The sequence below is a fragment of the Melanotaenia boesemani genome, chromosome 9 (genome assembly GCF_017639745.1).
Source record: "Melanotaenia boesemani isolate fMelBoe1 chromosome 9, fMelBoe1.pri, whole genome shotgun sequence".
Taxonomy (NCBI): Eukaryota; Metazoa; Chordata; class Actinopteri; order Atheriniformes; family Melanotaeniidae; genus Melanotaenia; species Melanotaenia boesemani.
This window is the reverse complement of record NC_055690.1, coordinates 12,367,541-12,385,619: the sequence shown is the minus strand read 5'-3', so window position 1 is coordinate 12,385,619 and position 18,079 is coordinate 12,367,541. Positions and strand designations below refer to the sequence as shown.

Genomic DNA, 18,079 nt, shown 5'->3' with positions numbered 1-18,079 from the left:
AGGTTAATTTATTTACATTCAGTTCATGGTGCAGAAATTCAGAGATAATGGTTTTTATAGGGTTTGCATGCTAAACTATTAAAATACTGTGTTAAAAACCATGTTTGAAGCATTGTTTGGAAGTGTTGCATGAACAATAATGATTTTGAGCTATTCACAAAAAACTTTTTTTTCTACCCTGCAAACAAATGTACACATCGTTCCACTGAAATCATGTCTGCTTATACAGCAGGATTCTTCCTGTGAAGACCAGCTCACTTACTTTCAATACAAGTCAAGAATTTAGGTTCATCACAAGTTTTGTTGAGTTATTTGTGTATGTAGAAAAACAAATATTCATCTTAGTCTAACAACCATGCTTAGTGCAGGGATTTGTGGATCACACATCTGCAGCATATCAACATATGGCTGATCATAAGAAATATGTGGAATTGCTAAATGTTTAAGAAGATGAGAGCAATTTTTAGTTTTTCCCACAGTTTTTTGTCTCATAACTTACTCTTCAAACTTTTTTTTTTCCAGAAGATAAAATCACCTTTAGAGGACCACTGGCATTCATCCAGTTGCTTCACAAATACACTAGGTGGCAGTAATGCTATATGAAAAACCCAATTTTCACCACTCCCATCCAGCAAAAATAATGGATGATATTTAACTGCTGATTTCCATGACAAAAACTATGTGGTTAAGATGTCTTTCCAAATAAATATGACCAAAGTTTTGTACTTCAGAGAGGAGTGTCTGGTAGATAAATGTAATTTTTAATCTCTCTTTTCCAGCTTTGGGTGAAAAGGATTCTAACTCAACACTGTGAAGGTGCTCATTGCCATCGGCAGAAAATATGACAGTAACCATTTTCATAGTAATACATACCCTGTTCTAAAGCTAATGCTCTTCTACAAGAATCTGTCTTATGTCTATCTGTTTTATGTTCATTTTAAATCTGATGGCACCAACTGATCTTTAAAGAAAAAAAAAATCGGAGAAAACCGAGACCAGGTCATGTTTACCACTGTATAGCATCTTCTCTTATTTTAAGAACACCATATGTTATAAACCCCTGGGAGCTGAGGAGATCTTCTGCTGGAACTCTGAGAGAAAATGATCATTCTTCTCATATGAAGCACTGTGCAAAAAGATTTGTCTTTTTGTATTTCACTTCTCAGCATCCAGACTAAGCAAAAGCAAAGCAAAGACCCAACAGGACTTGAGAAATTGATTTGGAACTTCAATAGATTCATCCGTTGTTGGCTGAAACCTCTTAAGAAACAGTCTCCATGAAACAGTGGGTGTCAAGAAGCCATCTTACTGAAGGGAAATTGAGAAAAAAAGCTAAGGTATGGAAAAATGACACAGAACTGGACTGAGAATCAATGACAACAGATGTTCTGCAGTAAAGAAACCTCGCCAGAACCTGGACCTCAACAATATTAAAGAAGTCTGGAGACATCTTAAAACAGAAAGGAACAAAGGCATTAAACATCCAGAGAAGAATCCTTTATGTCTTTCAAGTCCTTAATCAAGCCTGAAGAACTATTCCTGAAGACTACTTTATAAAAGATAACAAGAAAGTTTGCATAAAAGGGTTGTCTATTTTACAGTGATAAGTGAGTCTGTAAATATTGATGAAAATGTCATTAATGGCTATTCAAAAATTTTTTTATGTTGCACTCTTCTTTTTTTGTGTATTTATGTGTCATCTTCTCTTTTGCTTTTCCCGTATTTGCATGTGGTTGTTTGTTTTTTTTTCTCTTGATGTAACAAAACAGGGATAAAGAATTTTGATAGCAAATAAAAATCTAATACAAAAATATAATCCACACAAGTTAGCAGGATTATAAGCCACTGGGAGGTTTGGCTTGTCTGAAACCCATAACTTACTCTTACAGCCACCTAGACTCTGGCAGCTTTTTCCAATATTGGAGTATAAATAATGATTCATTTTTACTATAAGATGAAGAAACCTTGTCAGCTGCATAGAGACAGAAGATGTCCAGCAGCCTGAGATTTAAAGTTTAAAACAAGTAAAAACCATCAAAGTGAGTCAACAGAATTTTCTACCTTGTGTTTACAGAGCAGAGGAGAAAACTGCCAAAATGAACAAACTGCATCAACATCCACAGCACAGGATGTTGTTAAATAAAAAGACATGTCATGTATGAGCGGTAATTCTCTTCAATATGAATGCTCAGCTAAAGGCTAAAGAAGATAAACACAGGGTTAATACCTGCCATCAAGCAAGTTCGTCTCATGGAGTATGTTACCGTGGTAACTGACTTGAGTTCAGCAAAACTTACTCTGTGAAACAGAATATTCAGTTTCCTGTAACTTTCAATCAACAAACTCTGAGTTTGGACTAAACCCACTTTCTGAAATAGGCTGAGATTTAAGAAGCACCACAAAGAAAGAATAAATGGAAAAGCAATAAATAAGGAAATACATAGACAAGTAGGCCTGAATAAAACAATAACAAGCTAAGAATATGAACAAATGTGAAAACATAAAGACAAATAAAAATATTAAAAATATAAATAAAGCTTTTTTTGTTTCTTTATTTTGTTATATATTTCATCATCTTTTAGATGAGTAGACTAATTATTTATGTTTTGAATTTGAATGTATTCTTTTTTCTTTATATGTTTCTATTACATTATTTCATTAATATTTTTTTGTTTTTTTTCTATTCATTGCTCTTCTGCTTTTGTGATATTCCAAATATCTTTGTTATTACCGTTTTGCTTGTTTCTCTTGCTTATAGCTTTCTTTCCTTCTATAGCTTTTTGATTTTCCTTATAAGTGTAGCTACTTCCCATTTGCCCCCACTTATTTCCACTTTTGTTTACGTTCCCCGATAGCCCCAGCTGTCAATCATCTTTTTCTTTCTTTATTCTTCATTTCAGACACTTCGATCTGTATCAAAAATAATAAAAACAACAATACCAACAATGCCAAAAAAAACCCAAAACAAAACACACACTTAAAATATTATAAAATATTATAACAATCTCTGTACAGACACCTAGTCCAGTGCCTCCCAAAACAAGAGCAATTAGTGTTGGCACAGTCAAAACCCTTATAATTATGGGCTATCTGTCTTTGGGAGGGGTTTTTTTGTCCGGTGAGAAGTCAGTCATAATGATACACACTTACATCACCAACGTGCAAAACTGTGTGATTAGACTTTTTTCTTGGCTGTAGAACAGGATGGTAAAAGGTCTGTGTTACATCACAAAACCTTATTTTCCACCACCATGAGGAGAAGAAATCTTTAATGGGATTCAGGAAAGGGGAGTTCGGTGGAAGGCAAAGACTTGTTGCGTGGCTCAACAAGGTCGAGCCAAGGTAAGTTGTCTTGTAGCCTGAGGGTTGCCGGTTTGATCTTCAGCCAAGCCGAGTTCATGTCGAGGTGTCCTTGTGCAAGACACCAAACCCCAAATTGCTCCTGATGGGTCATGGTTAGCGCCTTGTATGACAGCTTCCGCCATCAGTGTGTGAATGTGTGTGTGAATGGGTGAATGTGATGTATGATGTAAAGTGCTTTGGGTATCATTCCAGGTACAGTAAAGCGCTATATAAATACAGACCATTTACCATTTGATAAAACTTTGGTTCATATTGAACCACTCAAACCTGGAAGGCTCTGAAAACTCATTGTCCCAAATAACACAGATGGGATGCTCATCCTGCTGCCCTAACAGAGCATCTCACATGTGATTGAGGAAAATGAGGAGCAGGTGAGTGTGATACGGCCCCAGGCTGGCATGATGGTGGACAAACCCATGATTGCTGATGGCAGCGCAGAATGTGACATTGCCACCACGCTGCCCAGGGATACGAACAATGGCCCGTTGGCCAATCACACTACAGCCTCTCCTTCTGGAGAGATTAAACTCAGCTTCATCCATGTAGATGTATTCATGGGGTCTTTCCATTGCATCCAGTTGAAAAACTCTGTAGAAGTGGATGGTTTTGCAAGTGATTCAGAAAAAGGGATTTAGGCTACTACAGTAAATCACTACTTACAGTAAACATTGAATGTGTCGGGATATACACCAACCTGTACAAACTGGAATCTTCGCTCTTTGTCTGAATTGCGATTAAAGGGCATCTGTACAGCCGTTTCAAGCATATTCTGTTGCGCTTGAGGACACAAACAGTAGAGAGGCTGACACTGCTGATACCCTAAAAATTTACATGGTCCTCAGTGATCTGCTGAATTTCTCACAACTTAATGGTGTTTTTCTCATGGGCCATAGCGACACTTAGGGTCCCTTGGTGTGAGGGACATACCTGTCCTTCCACCCCCCCCATGTGGCACTCTTTCAAGTCTACAAAAAGAACATGCATTTACAGAAAGATACATGGAATACTAGGCCTACAAACAGTTAGTCCAACCCTCCATTACAATACTACAGTACATTGACACAGTGATGCACTGAAACATATTTACTTTTAGTATATTGTGGTACAGTATATAGTAGTCATACAGTAATTGCTGTCAACATTTACATACAGTAATGTCAAAAAAATTACCCGTTCTCTTCTTTAACACACAGTGACACAGTGAATCTACTGATGTTGTACCCTCTGTCTGGCCTCCCTCATGCTTATACCATGGACAAGAACATGGTCAATCGCAGTAGCTCTGATTTCATCGGATATTACTGTTCTTTGTCTTCACTGAACACCTCGACCACCTCTCACACAAACTCTTCCTCCTCTCAGATTTCTATCCATTGTAGTGAATCACAAACCAGTGCTCTCTGAATTGGTTTATATATGTTCCCTCACATCATTAGCCACAAGTGTGATCAATTTTGAGTTATGATTAACCGGTGACACCTGTGCTTTAATAGTGTTTGGCTTTTGCCACCTGTGCTCACCATTATGCAACACAGGTGCATCACAATGAAAATGTCTTGGGATGTTTTGTGTAAACAACTGAAAAGCGTTTATGGTTTTGCCAAAGGAGTGACTGATTAAATCAGTGGGTTCAGGCAACTGAGCATTTGGGTCGAACAATAGGGTTTATTGTTTTAGCAAATGAGAAAAACTGTAATACAACAGGACCAAGTTACAAATGGAAATCCTTGACAAGATATAGATGCAGAATTCATCTTTAGCTGTAACTAGAAAATGGCCTGTTGCTGTGTTTTATAATATTTTGGACATCATTGCACTGAATTTGTGGGTCCTCTACAGGAGCTGCATCGATGGCAGAATGACCCAGTGTGTGTTCATTCTTTAGCTTTGCAAGCAGCTCCGTAATGAGCAGTGAGCACATCGCAGACCCGTCACCATCACCAAGCAGGCTCAGCATGAACCAGGGAAAGAGGGCAAACTGTGGCATCAAATGCAACTGTGCCAAAGCGAAAACCACAAGAATATGCATAAAGTTTCTGTGTGCAGTCTGTGGGGAGTGTACAGCAAACGTGTACAGCAAACGTGTACATCGTTTGTGCAGAATGTGAGGAGTAGGTCACTGCACGTTTCCTTTTTCATTTGAATAATTTTGTCAACCCTTTCATACCTATTTGTAACATGTTTTAAATTATGACTCCAATGTTTATATAAGTATTTCTGATGTAAAATACTTAACATTCAAAAACTGATTTTTGTTTATATAATTTTGGTGGCTGTTTACATAGATCAGCTGTCAAACAGTAATGTATTTGACATTTTTTTATTTGAAATATGAGCCTGAACTAATCCCACTTGCTAATCAGTTATTTATTTATCGAGGCTTTGTCAGTTTCTGAATGATAAAATGCTTTAAATGGAATTAAAATGGCCTCTTTAAATGTCACCTTTAGGTGGTTCAGCAGTTCTAGGTATTGGAATGTTGGCGGTTCTAGTGTTAAACAGATGGTCCACTTCAACACATAATACGATTCGTTGGACACAATGTGAACACCAACAGCACTCTGATGCAGAACAAAGAAGTGGACTCTGGCCCTCTTGGTAGCCGGGAGTCTCAGCTCACTTGCAAACAACCATACACATTGAACCAAAAAGGAAGTGAAGTATGCCAATTCACTCCTGGCCTGTAGGTTTTCTTCTTCTTCCTCCCTTCTCATTGTTGATCAGTGGTTGTTTGAGGGAGTATCGCCCCCTAGTGAGCGATACTCCCGAGTTGTTTTAACTATGTGACATAGTCCACAGGTGGTTTGGTCTGCTTGAGTTAAGTGCAGTTTGAACGTAAACCAAACCAAAGAACATTGTGAAATTTTTCTGAAATCTCCACCCAATCGAATCAAGTCTCTTGGACTATCCTGGTGTAAACCCAGACGGAAGTATTCTACACAGAATTCAAGGTAATTAGACTTAGACTTTATTGTCATTATACAAGTGTGGTACACAAGTACAAGTAATTTAAACAATGTTTATGATTTGTGAAACTTAAGATCTATTTATGAAAAAGCAAGCAAGGCTCTTAACAACATCTCTGAGTCTATAATTCATTAACACAATTCTAAATGTTTATGAACTCTATGCAAACTTGTCTTCTAGCAAACAAATACAAATGTCTTTAACTAGCTAAACATTGGTTAAAGTTGTTTTTGAAGGAAAAACATTTTTGAAGACAAGGACCCAGAGTAGAGAAAAACCACCTTGATCAAAGTTAAGGTTCAGTATTTCACAAACACAAAAATCTTAGCCTACTAAACAATTACTCTTACTAAAGCTAACTAATCTACCAGTTAAAAGCAATTCTCCAGTAACTAGCTAGCTAATTTGCTTTTATAGGCTATACTCCACCAGTTGGATTAAAATGTCAGATATTTGGAAACTTTTCTGACTGGAGTAACCCCCCCGACCCTGAAGTCCTTTTTGTGACATTGGTTTGTTCCTCCACCTCCTCCTTAGCTGCACACTGGACATTACATGCTTGGTTGCACATCTCTACATTAGCTGTAGAGCATGGAGCATAGAGCGGAGAGATAGTAGAATTACTGTACCTGCAGTTATCTGTTTAGATAATGCTTTTTTTTTTTTTTTTTTTTTTTAATAATATAAATTTTCTATTTTTTTTGCATGTTTGAATCATCGCTCACACATGTAAAACTTTATTTTGATGGTAAAAATTACAAATTTGTCTTAAAAACCTAACTGCTCTTGTGGACCCCCGAGTGGTGACGGGGCCCTAAGCAGTTCGCTTATGCCTCGGGCCGGCTCTGGTGGAATCGCTCTTTATCGCTAAAGAAACTCACTTCAGTTTAGTTTGAAACCGGAAGTCATCCCCTCGCCATGACTACGGAGGTATCGGAGTGAATTGTAGTATTATTTTTAATTTTCTTAAGGTTTTACTTTCTTTGAGGCGTTAATTTTAACAAAATAATGTCACGTAGATCTGGAAGGACTTGCGCAGTTATTGGTTGTTCGAACAGCAGCGGCAAACTTCAGAAATGGAACAAAACTGAATGCAAAGAACACAGGCCTTTACTTTATGAAAACTGTCCCTGTCTACGACCGTTTAGTTTACACAGGTTCCCTGGAAGGGCTGAACACAAAGACGTTCTGCAGAAGTGGGTGGAAAATATTAACAGAAAGGACTTTATTCCCAACATCAACAGCACGGTATGTTTAGGTGAACAGAGTACATTTTGAAACGAAATTTTATTAGCAATTTTGCTACGGTAGTTTATGCTAGCAGACTATGGCACGAGGGGGACTGTGTTGCTAAAAGTTATGAACTAACCTGAAAGAAACGGTGACATATAACACTATGAAGCCTTTGTAATGTAACGTTGGGACTAGGAAGTAAACATAATCCGACCACAGTCACAGACATAAGTAACAGTGATGTCCTGCAGGTAAGGAAAGACAAAAGACTGGAAAGCAGCTTTTATCCTGTCGCCATCAGGGCATTAAATGCAGGGTCGTAGCTTAATTTTATTTTTATTTTTAATGTATAATAATGTCATTCACATGCAATAATGCACTAGTGAGTGGCTGTAGCGAATTTATTTTTATTTAATCCAGCTTCCTACGTTATATTCCTTTTTGACATCACGACAAAAGCATTTAATTATTTGTAGTTGTTGCAGTGACAACATTAGTAATGAAAAGTAGTTGAATAATTTTTTTTTTTTTTTTTTTTTTTGCCTGGTTTTCCCACCTACTTCCCAGCAGTTATGCAAAAGTAAAATCATCTAATTTGTGAGGGATAATTATTAGTGTTTCTCAGTCCAGGTAGACAGGACCCACTGCCCTGCAAGTCTTAAACATGTTCCAACTCCAACACACCAGATTCATAGTAATGAATCTCCTCATCAAGTTATTTGGAAACCTGTTAATGAGCCATTCATTTTATTTGGGTGTGTTAAAGCAGGGTTACCTATAAAACATGCAGGGCAGTGGGTCCTAAGGACCAGGATTGAGAAACACCTATTTACCTGTTTAGTTTCCATTTTCAAGTTGAATATACAACCAACAGGGTAATTTAGAACAGAATTATTAAATCATAAACAAAATGTTTGGGGAAAATGTTCAAAATACCTAGAAGTAACAAAAAAAAAGGGAAAAACAAAATCTGCTTCACCTTTATTAGTTGCAAACACTCTGTGTACACATCAATATAGCAGTTTTCATAACCTAATAAGGTAGCAATCATTTTTAAATACAGCTTTGCTGCATTTACCTACTTTCTCTTTAAATGTTTTTAAGAATATTTTAGGTGCTATAGCACAGGGATTCCCAAGCTTTTCCATGCCAAGGCCCTTCAAAAGCATTAGCCTCTGGCCAGGGACCCCCAAACCCACAGACAATGCTACAAAATATGTTTTGTAATATTTATTTATTTATTTATTTACTTTTATTCACTATTCAATAATATTTGTTTAGCATAAGAAAAATATTGTCTTTTCAGCACTGTGTGTTCCCACTGAATAATAAATTTTTAAACAAATTGTTGACAGATAAGAACAGAACAAAAGAAATCAAACCTCCTTCTGCATCATGTTTTAGGATTTTAGTGGCCATGAGTTTTTAGACTTCTCCATGGCAGGGCAGTTGGTCTTGGTGTTGTCAAAAACATGTCCATTTTGTGCTAGCTATTTACACGCTAACTTGAGGAGCAGAGCAGCCTGATTACCGCCAAGTCTACACGTATGACGTCATCATGATAAACTTGCTGCTGCACTTTTTTTTTAGCGTCCCGCTAATTTTCTGAGGCACCCCTAGCTCCTCTGACCACCCCCACTTTGAGGACCACTGTTATAGCTTATTGATGATTGCATAGGAATTTATTTCAGGAGTTATACCTTTTTAAATGTTTCCACACATTTACTAAAACACAGCTACTTTATTTAAAGCTACAGTAATGGAATTCACATCATTTAGGTAATATTGTAGTTATTATTTAGTTCCTTTTCACCCCAATTTTTTTTTTAACCACATTCAAGGTGTGTGGAGTGCATTTCCCGGAGGGTAAACCAACAAAAGAAAATCCATATCCAGTACTACACATGGGCTATGATCATTATGTAAGTTTGATTCTTCCCTTTTTTTTTCTTAATGCCTTCATAAGAATTTAAATTTTAAAAGCAACTTTACTTACTGTTTTCAAAATGGATTGATTTAGGTTCAAATAAGTTTTATTAGCTTGAATGAAAAATGTAAGTGCATTTATTGAGCTTTTTGTTTTTTCTTAGGGTGCAATGTCTGGTCAAGGTCCCCCCAAAAGAAGATGCCTGAAGTCCCTTGCAATTAACACCTCATGTGTTGAGTCTGAAAAATCTGCCATAGAAGATAATGTCAGTCATTTTGATATTGAGCCCCTGCTTGAGAGTGATGTGGACGTCCAGTGGTCAGAGGACCAGGCCATTGCTGCAGAACACAACTATTGCTCTAAGCTGACGACAGACTGTGCAACACAAACTGATCCTGCACCGTCACTGTCAGCCCATGACCTGAATGAAGAAGATTCTAAGTTTTTTACAGGCATAGGAGTACATTGTTTTTGGCAGCTATTGTATGCCCTTGTAGCTCTTGTCCCACAGCCAATGATCATGACGCTGGCTGTTCATGATCAGTTACTACTTGTTCTAATGAGACTTCGTCTGGGTTTGATGTTCAGAGACTTGAGTAAAAGGTTTGGCATAAGTAGGCGCACAGCCTCTGAGATCTTTTCACTCTGGAGACCAATACTTGCTCAGTTTATGAGGGAAAATGTGATTGCTTGGTTACCAAGAAACACACTGAAAAGAATAAGGCCTCAACATTTCAGTGAACATTATCCACATGTAACATGTATAGTAGAGTGCACTGAATTATGCGTACAAAAACCAAAGTATTTAAAAAATGTACCACAAATACACAGCAACTCCAAACAACTTAACACCTACAAAGTCTTATATTGCATGGCCCCTAATGGTTATGTGATGTTTGTATCAAAGTTGTTTGGTGTTGAGGCCAGTGATGGTTTTATCACAAAAAACAGTGGCTTTGCTGATCACCTGATTCCTGGTGATCAGATCTTAGCAGGTCATGGGTTTTCCAACACAGATGAGCTGCCTCCAGGAGTGACCTTGGCTACTTTTACACAAGACTGCAAAGAACTTTTTGAGCATGAAGTAACAGAAACGCGTCGCTTTGCGAATTTCAAAATCCACTTTGAACGTGCACTTAATAGGTTGAAAGGTTTTAAAATTCTAAGTAATGTAATCCCTCATACAGTAAAACATGTTGATGACATTGTGAGTATTTGTGCAGGACTGTGTAACTTGCAACCTTAGTGAATCCAGGATCAAATGGAGAAGGAATTAGTATCTAAATTTGATGATGGTGAAAACTTACTGTAGAAGAGCAAGAAGGACAGAAATATTCATGGGACATCACAGAGGACATTCAGAAAAACTCTTCTTTCTTTAGTGGTGACTGATGTACTCCAAAAGTCCACTTGGATGAGAGACTGAGCTGCTAACAATGTTCAACAAATATACAATGTTTTTTAACAGCTGTGTTCAACATGACAAAATATGAGAGATTTTTAAGAACTTAATAGAAGTGATGGTGATGTCTTTTAATATCCTTATAAGTTTGAGTAAAAGAAAAATGTCATGAGGTCCAGGGTGCAGTAGAAGTAAGTTCAATAAGTAAGAGGAGAACCTTTTGTGCTTGCAGTTAGTCATTTCAGAAAGTCATTTGTGACCCTTTCACTTGTGTAAATAAATTGTTTAAGGCAAAGTTGACTCATTAAAGTCCAATGAAAGGCTGTAGTTTGTGAACTTTTATTACTCAGTGGGCAAATTTGGTAGCTATCATTGGTAGTTGATGTTTAAAGTAAACCTTTAGACAGCCGACTGTCCATTGTTCATTCGTGGTTGTATGGCACATCCACAATATGTACATTTGGGGTTGATTCAAGGAACTCCAACTTTGTTTCATTTCCACAGTTAATGGCAAGCTGGACCTGGTGACAGCAGCCTAATCTTGATGCTGTTTTCTCAAGAGCCTATTGCACATTTATATATTTTCCATAATATTAGTTTTAATGTCTGCAGTACTTAAACTGACCGGAAAGAAGGTTGAGTGGATGTTTAATTTCTGTCTATTCTTTATTCTGGCTGTTAACCAATTTCTAGCCAAGGAAAAATCAGTAAGCCAATTTTAATCTTAAAAAAAAAAACTTATGTTTTCTGCAAGATCTTTAAAAGGAAGAATTTTGCTCTCAAAGGCTAAAGAATAATCAAGGTTAGTTTATGCTGTTTAATTAATGGATGTAAGTCCTCATGTCCAAAAGATAAAGCCCGTTTAGATTATGTTTTTCTGGGTGGACTTGATGGTTTTTATTTTACTATAATAAATGATGCTTTCAAAATGAAGGGATTCAAATATTTGAAGCTTCTAACTTCTTCCTCATGTTTGGTGGCCTTGAATTTCTTTTTGCTGTAGTTGCAACATGAAATTCCCAGGAAATGATAACCCAGGAGCAAACGTTGGTGGTCTTTATATTAAATTACTAATAAAATACCCTAATATACCTTCAGGTATAATTTCTCTTCTCAGAGGTTTGCTAGAAAGTAGGACTCGACTTTGTAATCCTCAGTTCTCCAAAAGTGACATTTGAAGGACTTTTCCTTCTGTGGGTGTAAGAAGTGGACTATTTAAGGCAATTTTTTCTTTTAAGAGATTACCTTCTCACTTTTCTCACTCCTTTTCTCCACTCCTGAGACCAAAATGTGGTTTTTACTGCAATTTTTTATTAGTTTATTGTACTAAAAAAAAAATTGCATAGGTTTTTATCGTACCAACCACTACCGTAAGAGCGGTATTAATGTCACTTGCACTTTCCATGATATCTGAGGACCAGGCTTGTACAAAATCTAAATTTAAGACCTCAATTCATTGAATGAATTTGAATTGACTCCACCCCACAGGATGTTGGATTGCATTTGAACTGGAATTATGGGAAGTGAATAAACTGCATTTCAGAAAAAATAATTCTCATCACATAACAGTGAGAATGGGATACTTTTTTTTTACATGATCTCAAGATTCATGATTAAGACTTGCACAAGCAAATGAGAAATAGTGTGTTTAGATAGTCACATTTTTAAAGAGTATGTTATAAGGTAGCATATCACATAAGTGGTGAGAGTAAAGTGAATTTATTACTGACTGATTCACAGTTTCCATTGCAAATACATGTCATGTCAACAAAATGAAAAACGGGTTACAAATCTGTACACTCACCTGGAGGTGGTGTCTGAAATTTGAGCTAGCCTTTATGGAAGCACAGACTGTAACACTGCATTAACTGCAGATTGCTCTGTGGCTTTCATTTGTTGTGGGAATTGGCTCACCATAACAAACAACCACACATTTTTTTACGTGTGTTATTTTGCACATTGCTGTGATTCCAAAAAAAATCAAGAGTACAAAACAGCTCTGGCCCTCAATTAGCTTATTTCACAAGCGTGTTGTCTAAAATAAATGTTCAAAATGTTTGGGCAATAATATTGAAGACGTGGTTAGAGCAAGGAGCAAGGTATTCTGGGAAATTAAATGCCATCCTATTGTTTTCCACAATTTGAAAGTTATTACAATTTCAATAATCTGTTTTATAGAGTGTATTTTAAATGTTGATTTGTAAACAAAAAACAATTAATTTAATATAATAAAATATTGTGTACAAACAGTCCACAGAATCATATCTGTATGAAATTCATATTGCACTCAATATATACTGCAAAGCTTCTTTATTAAATATTATGTTATAAAAATTGTGTATTATGAATTACTTTGAATTTCACGGAATTCCAATTCTACTTCCTGCAATTCAAATTTGAATTGCATTTCCACGTCCTTTTGCAATCTAAATTCAAATTCCAGTTCAAGAATTGAATTGGAATTTAGGTGAAATTCTCAATTCTTAATTAAATTCTCTACAAGCCTGTTGAGGAGAAACAAATGTGTGTGTACATTATGTATACACACACACACACACACACACACACACACACACACACACACACACACACACACACACACACACACACACACACACACATACATACATACATAAATATATATATATATAAATATCAAGTAAGTTTTATATATTCATGAAACTGCGATGAGAAAGCTAAATACTGCAGTTTTATAAAGCCCAATCAACAGTTTGAGGCTAAAACCAGTGCCAGGAACTTGCAGTTCTGCTTTCTGCCTCAAGGTGGAACCACATCCTCTGTAGACCTGAGAGCTTTTGAAAAAGTTATGCGATAAATATACACATATTCAAAACAATGTCTCAGATCAATAACATGTCTATAAGTAATCCATGTTTTTATAAATGTGTTTTTAACAAATAAATGAAAGAAATAAGTTTATAATTTGAGGCGAAAATCCCACTTTATACACACACACACCCACACACACCCCCCCCCCCCCACACACACACATATGTGTGTGGGTATAAATAATAAAATGGACTTAGTAGCACTTAGTTGTGTAATATTTTGTCTTATTTGTTAATTAACAATTCAAAGTACTTTAAAGTATATTTTAAAATTCCAAAAATGGCAGGATGCTATATATAATGTAAATAGAATTAGAAAGTAATGATTTGCAAATCTCATGAACCAATATTTAATTCATAATAGAAAATAAAAGACAAACCTTCTGCCAGGAAACCTTCTAAAAGGCTTTGGTCAGAGAATGGGAGAAACAAACTGTTTAACACTACCCCATGCTATATGGGGGGTTAGGGAAAAAAGTCATCTTGCAAACTATACATGCTAACTATACATGCAGGAGGTATATAGATTTTGTGTCCCTAAGTTGACACCAGCTGATACATTTAGATTAGGTCCTACTGATGGAGCCAGAGCTGTATCCTGCTTTGATTTATGGCGCACTAGAGATGCAATGTTTGTCAAAGTGATTAACAAGATCTGTGCTGGTGCAGACCTGAATACCAAGCAATAGATATCTACATAAATTAGATAACATTCACCAAATCTTCTCTTGCATGGGGGTTGATGTCACATAGAGAAAAAAATGTGTGGAATTGTATGATAGGTGGTTGCGCATACCCTGGTTGCAGCTGTGCTGATATATAGTGCACTGCAGAGAGGTTAATGCAAATGAGAATCCACATTCACGTTTACGCACTCAAAAGACCTTTTGCAGCTTCTTTTCTGTCTTAAACCTAGAAGGGTGGAAGCACTAAGCAAGATGGCATTTACAATCCTGGTAATCTCCAGAAATTTGTGTTTCCAAGTTCATGTACAACTTTTCCATGTTTACTGTATGGATTTCATATAAAGACTTCGGGAATATTTTGGGAATTTATGACAGATGCATCTTAAAAAATTTAGAGTTATCTGTGACTTATTTGTCAAGTTAAAGTAGCTTCAAAGGTTGCAGATTTCGACTCAAACCACTGAGCAATGCAAATCTTCAAAAAAAGCTACCTGGAAATGTTAATTAACTTTTGTTTTGTTAATGCAGATTTATACATGAGGGTCTGATCAGAGAACTGCATTTTGTCAAGTATAGGCACCTAAGATAAGTTTAAAAACACACTATTGTAAGTCTCAAAATATTTTTCTATTCATTAAAAAATAATCAAAAAGTATATTCTGCCAACAACAGTACATGTGATAGAGGTTATCCTTCACTCTGATCGATATGGCTAAAAGGCTTTATAAAAATGAGTTCTAGAAGCCAAATATTGTAAATGGTCTACATGGTTCCCAGTTGGATCAATTAAGCACAAAAGTCTTCCTTAGTGCTAACATGTTTGACTCCCACTCCTTTAGATATGAGGTATGTGGTGGAAAAACTTGGCTGTTGATAATACTGGTGTGTTATTGTTATCTTGTTTTGCAGGGACTATAATAATTACAACAGGTTCATGTCTTCCTTACTTATCTGTGGACTGCTTGTGAACATTAATTATCATCTGAAACATTTTTTTAACCTCTACATCACAAGAGCCCCTTGTTGAGCAAGGTGTCATGAAAGCAGAGACTGCAGATGGCATAGATGTTTGTCTCATCTCTGTGGGACAAAAATAAATAAATAAATAAATCTGCTAGCTCGCAAACAAAAAGTATTAAAACAAAGTAGTCACACAATCATAAATCATGTTTTACTTTTGTTGTTTTGCAGTCAAAAGTTTTATTCCAGCTCAAGAAATCTAAGCTAATGTGTTCTATGACACCGCCTTTGAAATGGGTCATGAAGGTCCTGGTAGTTTCCAAGGGGTTCACTTCTTTCCGGATCCTTATGGTATTTCTAAGGAGAGTTTGGGGGCTATCCCTCGATTCTCTTGACTCCTGACTGATAGAGGTGCCGATCATCAAAATCAACGAAAGGGTTGTAGAGATATTTACTGTCACTTCTATTAAAACTTCTATTCTACTTCTAACAATACACTGTATATCTGTTATCTGAATCTGTCATAATTCAGTATTTGGCAATATTTTCACTTGTGTTTTGGTGTCCAAGGAGCGCCTTGATATAACCAGCCCACACAACAACTGACATAGTTTTTCTTCTTTGGCCTTTCATAGATTTTCCTCTCTCAACACCAAGTTTAACTTAAAAAATTCTGAAATTCTAAGACTGACTTTTACCTTTTCAGGTCATCCTGCAGCAAATCCTATAAAAGCCTGTAAACAAGGTCATTGCAGAGAGATATGACTTCACAACACAGCCCTGCTTTCTCTACTACTGCGAGACCTCAGCTGGTGATAACAGTCAGGTTCAGGAGCGGGTTTATTGCAGCCATACAAAAACAAAACCAACACAAAAGACAAATGTTCAGTAAATATTGATGTTGAATTCTTATACAACTCCCTGATTCTTTTTTTTTTTTTTTAACTTTGATATATATTAAAAAAAAAAACTTGCAGCACAGTTTTTTCTCATTTGCATTTCATGTCTGCTTACATTCACAGCAGCTGTATGATGCACTGTGTTTCTCCTCAGGGTGCTGTGGATTTGCTTTCTTACATCTCTTTTTGTCAGTGTGTCAAGTCTTGAACAGATTAAAGACAATGTTGCCTTTGCTTTTTCTCATTCTGACAAACTCTCTTATGCAACTGAAATCAAGAAATAGCAATTTAAGACCCAGCTCTTATTCAGAGGCAGATTTTGATTGGTGCAGATTCAGCCACTATGACCTACACTGCAGAATGGTTGAATGATCAAAATGGTGCAGGAAAACAAATGACAATATCACTATGAAGTTAGTGTGAGGTCTTTGTTGTTATAGTTTGTTAATAGACTCCAGTGCTGGTCTTAACCTTAATACACTGAGTTATAATAATTACTATTATACAATAGTTGTGCAATAAAAAACAAGTCTTTCAAAGACAAATGCTTCAGGAAGTGAAAACTGAAAAAGAAAAATATAGTTTTTATCTGTAAAGTCTCTTCCACTAAAAAATTCATCCATCTATCCATCCATCTTTGTCAGGGTTATGCTCGAGGGAGCTAAAACTGTGTTTCAGCCAAGTAATTTCCTCAGGTTCCTCTTCTCCTTGTTGGTCACGCTCCATTGGAGTCACAGCTCGAGATTTTGTACCTTCTGACAACAGCTAAACAGAAGCTTTAACACTTTGAATATTTGTTGTTCCCAGTGTTCCTGAATCCTGTCCAGTTCTGCACCCCCCAGTTTATTCAATCAATGTTCCTCCACCAAATCGCATCTTTGTGCTCTAGTAAACTTTTAAGAGAAGCCAGCTGTAATTGATGTCCTCCTCATCCTGTTGGTTTCTGCCATTTTTTAACACTGTAAGGAAGATTATGTAATTACGAAGTAAGAAAGAAGGATTGCATTGTGCTTCTATGTTATTTTACATACAAATATATATTTTACATATAAAAAAATAATAAGGAGGCAATAATTATAATTTTACTCCTTACTGCTACCAAGCACTTTAATTCAACAGGAAAAGTGACGTTAGAGAAGAGATCCAATGTGATCAAAAGCTGCAGAGTTGTAGGCTATTGCAGAGTGTTGCAAAACTGAAAATAAGTATTCAACATCTTTTAATTTCCTGCCTTTGAATGCAACAAATGCAAGATGTGCCAGGTAGTAACGTAATGCACCTCTCTTGCATTACCTCCGGAAACATGATCTTCCCAAACACCTCTGGGCAGGATTACTGTAAATCTCTGATGATTCTCCAGTGGAAAAAAAGCTAATGTCCATGTTCAATATGAGAACAGTAATGCTTGAAATAAAATAGATGCGACTGTTTCAGGTTTCTAAGGGTAACACGGCAGTGCAGAGTTCTTATGAACTAAAAAAAGGCTCATACTCCATAATCTCATTCATGAGAATTACTTGACACAAATAGCAGGGTGGCAGGTGCTACAGCAGGCACGAAGGTACTTTCAAACATATGAACAATTAGCTCTGCATCTTTTTATACAGCTGTCCAGTGTAACTATTTCCTGTGTGATGACTTATCCATGTGCTCTCTGATCAAACAAATCACGAATGGTTATTTATTTATTTGTCTTTTTTCTCCCTGCTGTACTCCAACACTGTGGCAGCCAGTGACTAAAATAATAATTTAGGCAACAGCTATTGTTCAGTAGCTCAGCCAACTAAAATTTG

General features: G+C 36.5%; 1 protein-coding gene across 1 annotated transcript; it reads left to right on the top strand.

Moving 5' to 3' along the window:
* The first annotated feature begins 7,203 nt into the window (after positions 1-7,203).
* Positions 7,204-11,808, top strand: LOC121645496. The gene is made up of 3 exons (XM_041993985.1): positions 7,204-7,578; positions 9,405-9,485; positions 9,654-11,808. Exons 1-3 carry the CDS (start codon positions 7,339-7,341, stop codon positions 10,734-10,736), a joined length of 1,404 nt encoding a protein of 467 aa, XP_041849919.1. The 5' UTR covers positions 7,204-7,338; the 3' UTR covers positions 10,737-11,808.
* The last annotated feature ends 6,271 nt before the right edge of the window (positions 11,809-18,079 follow it).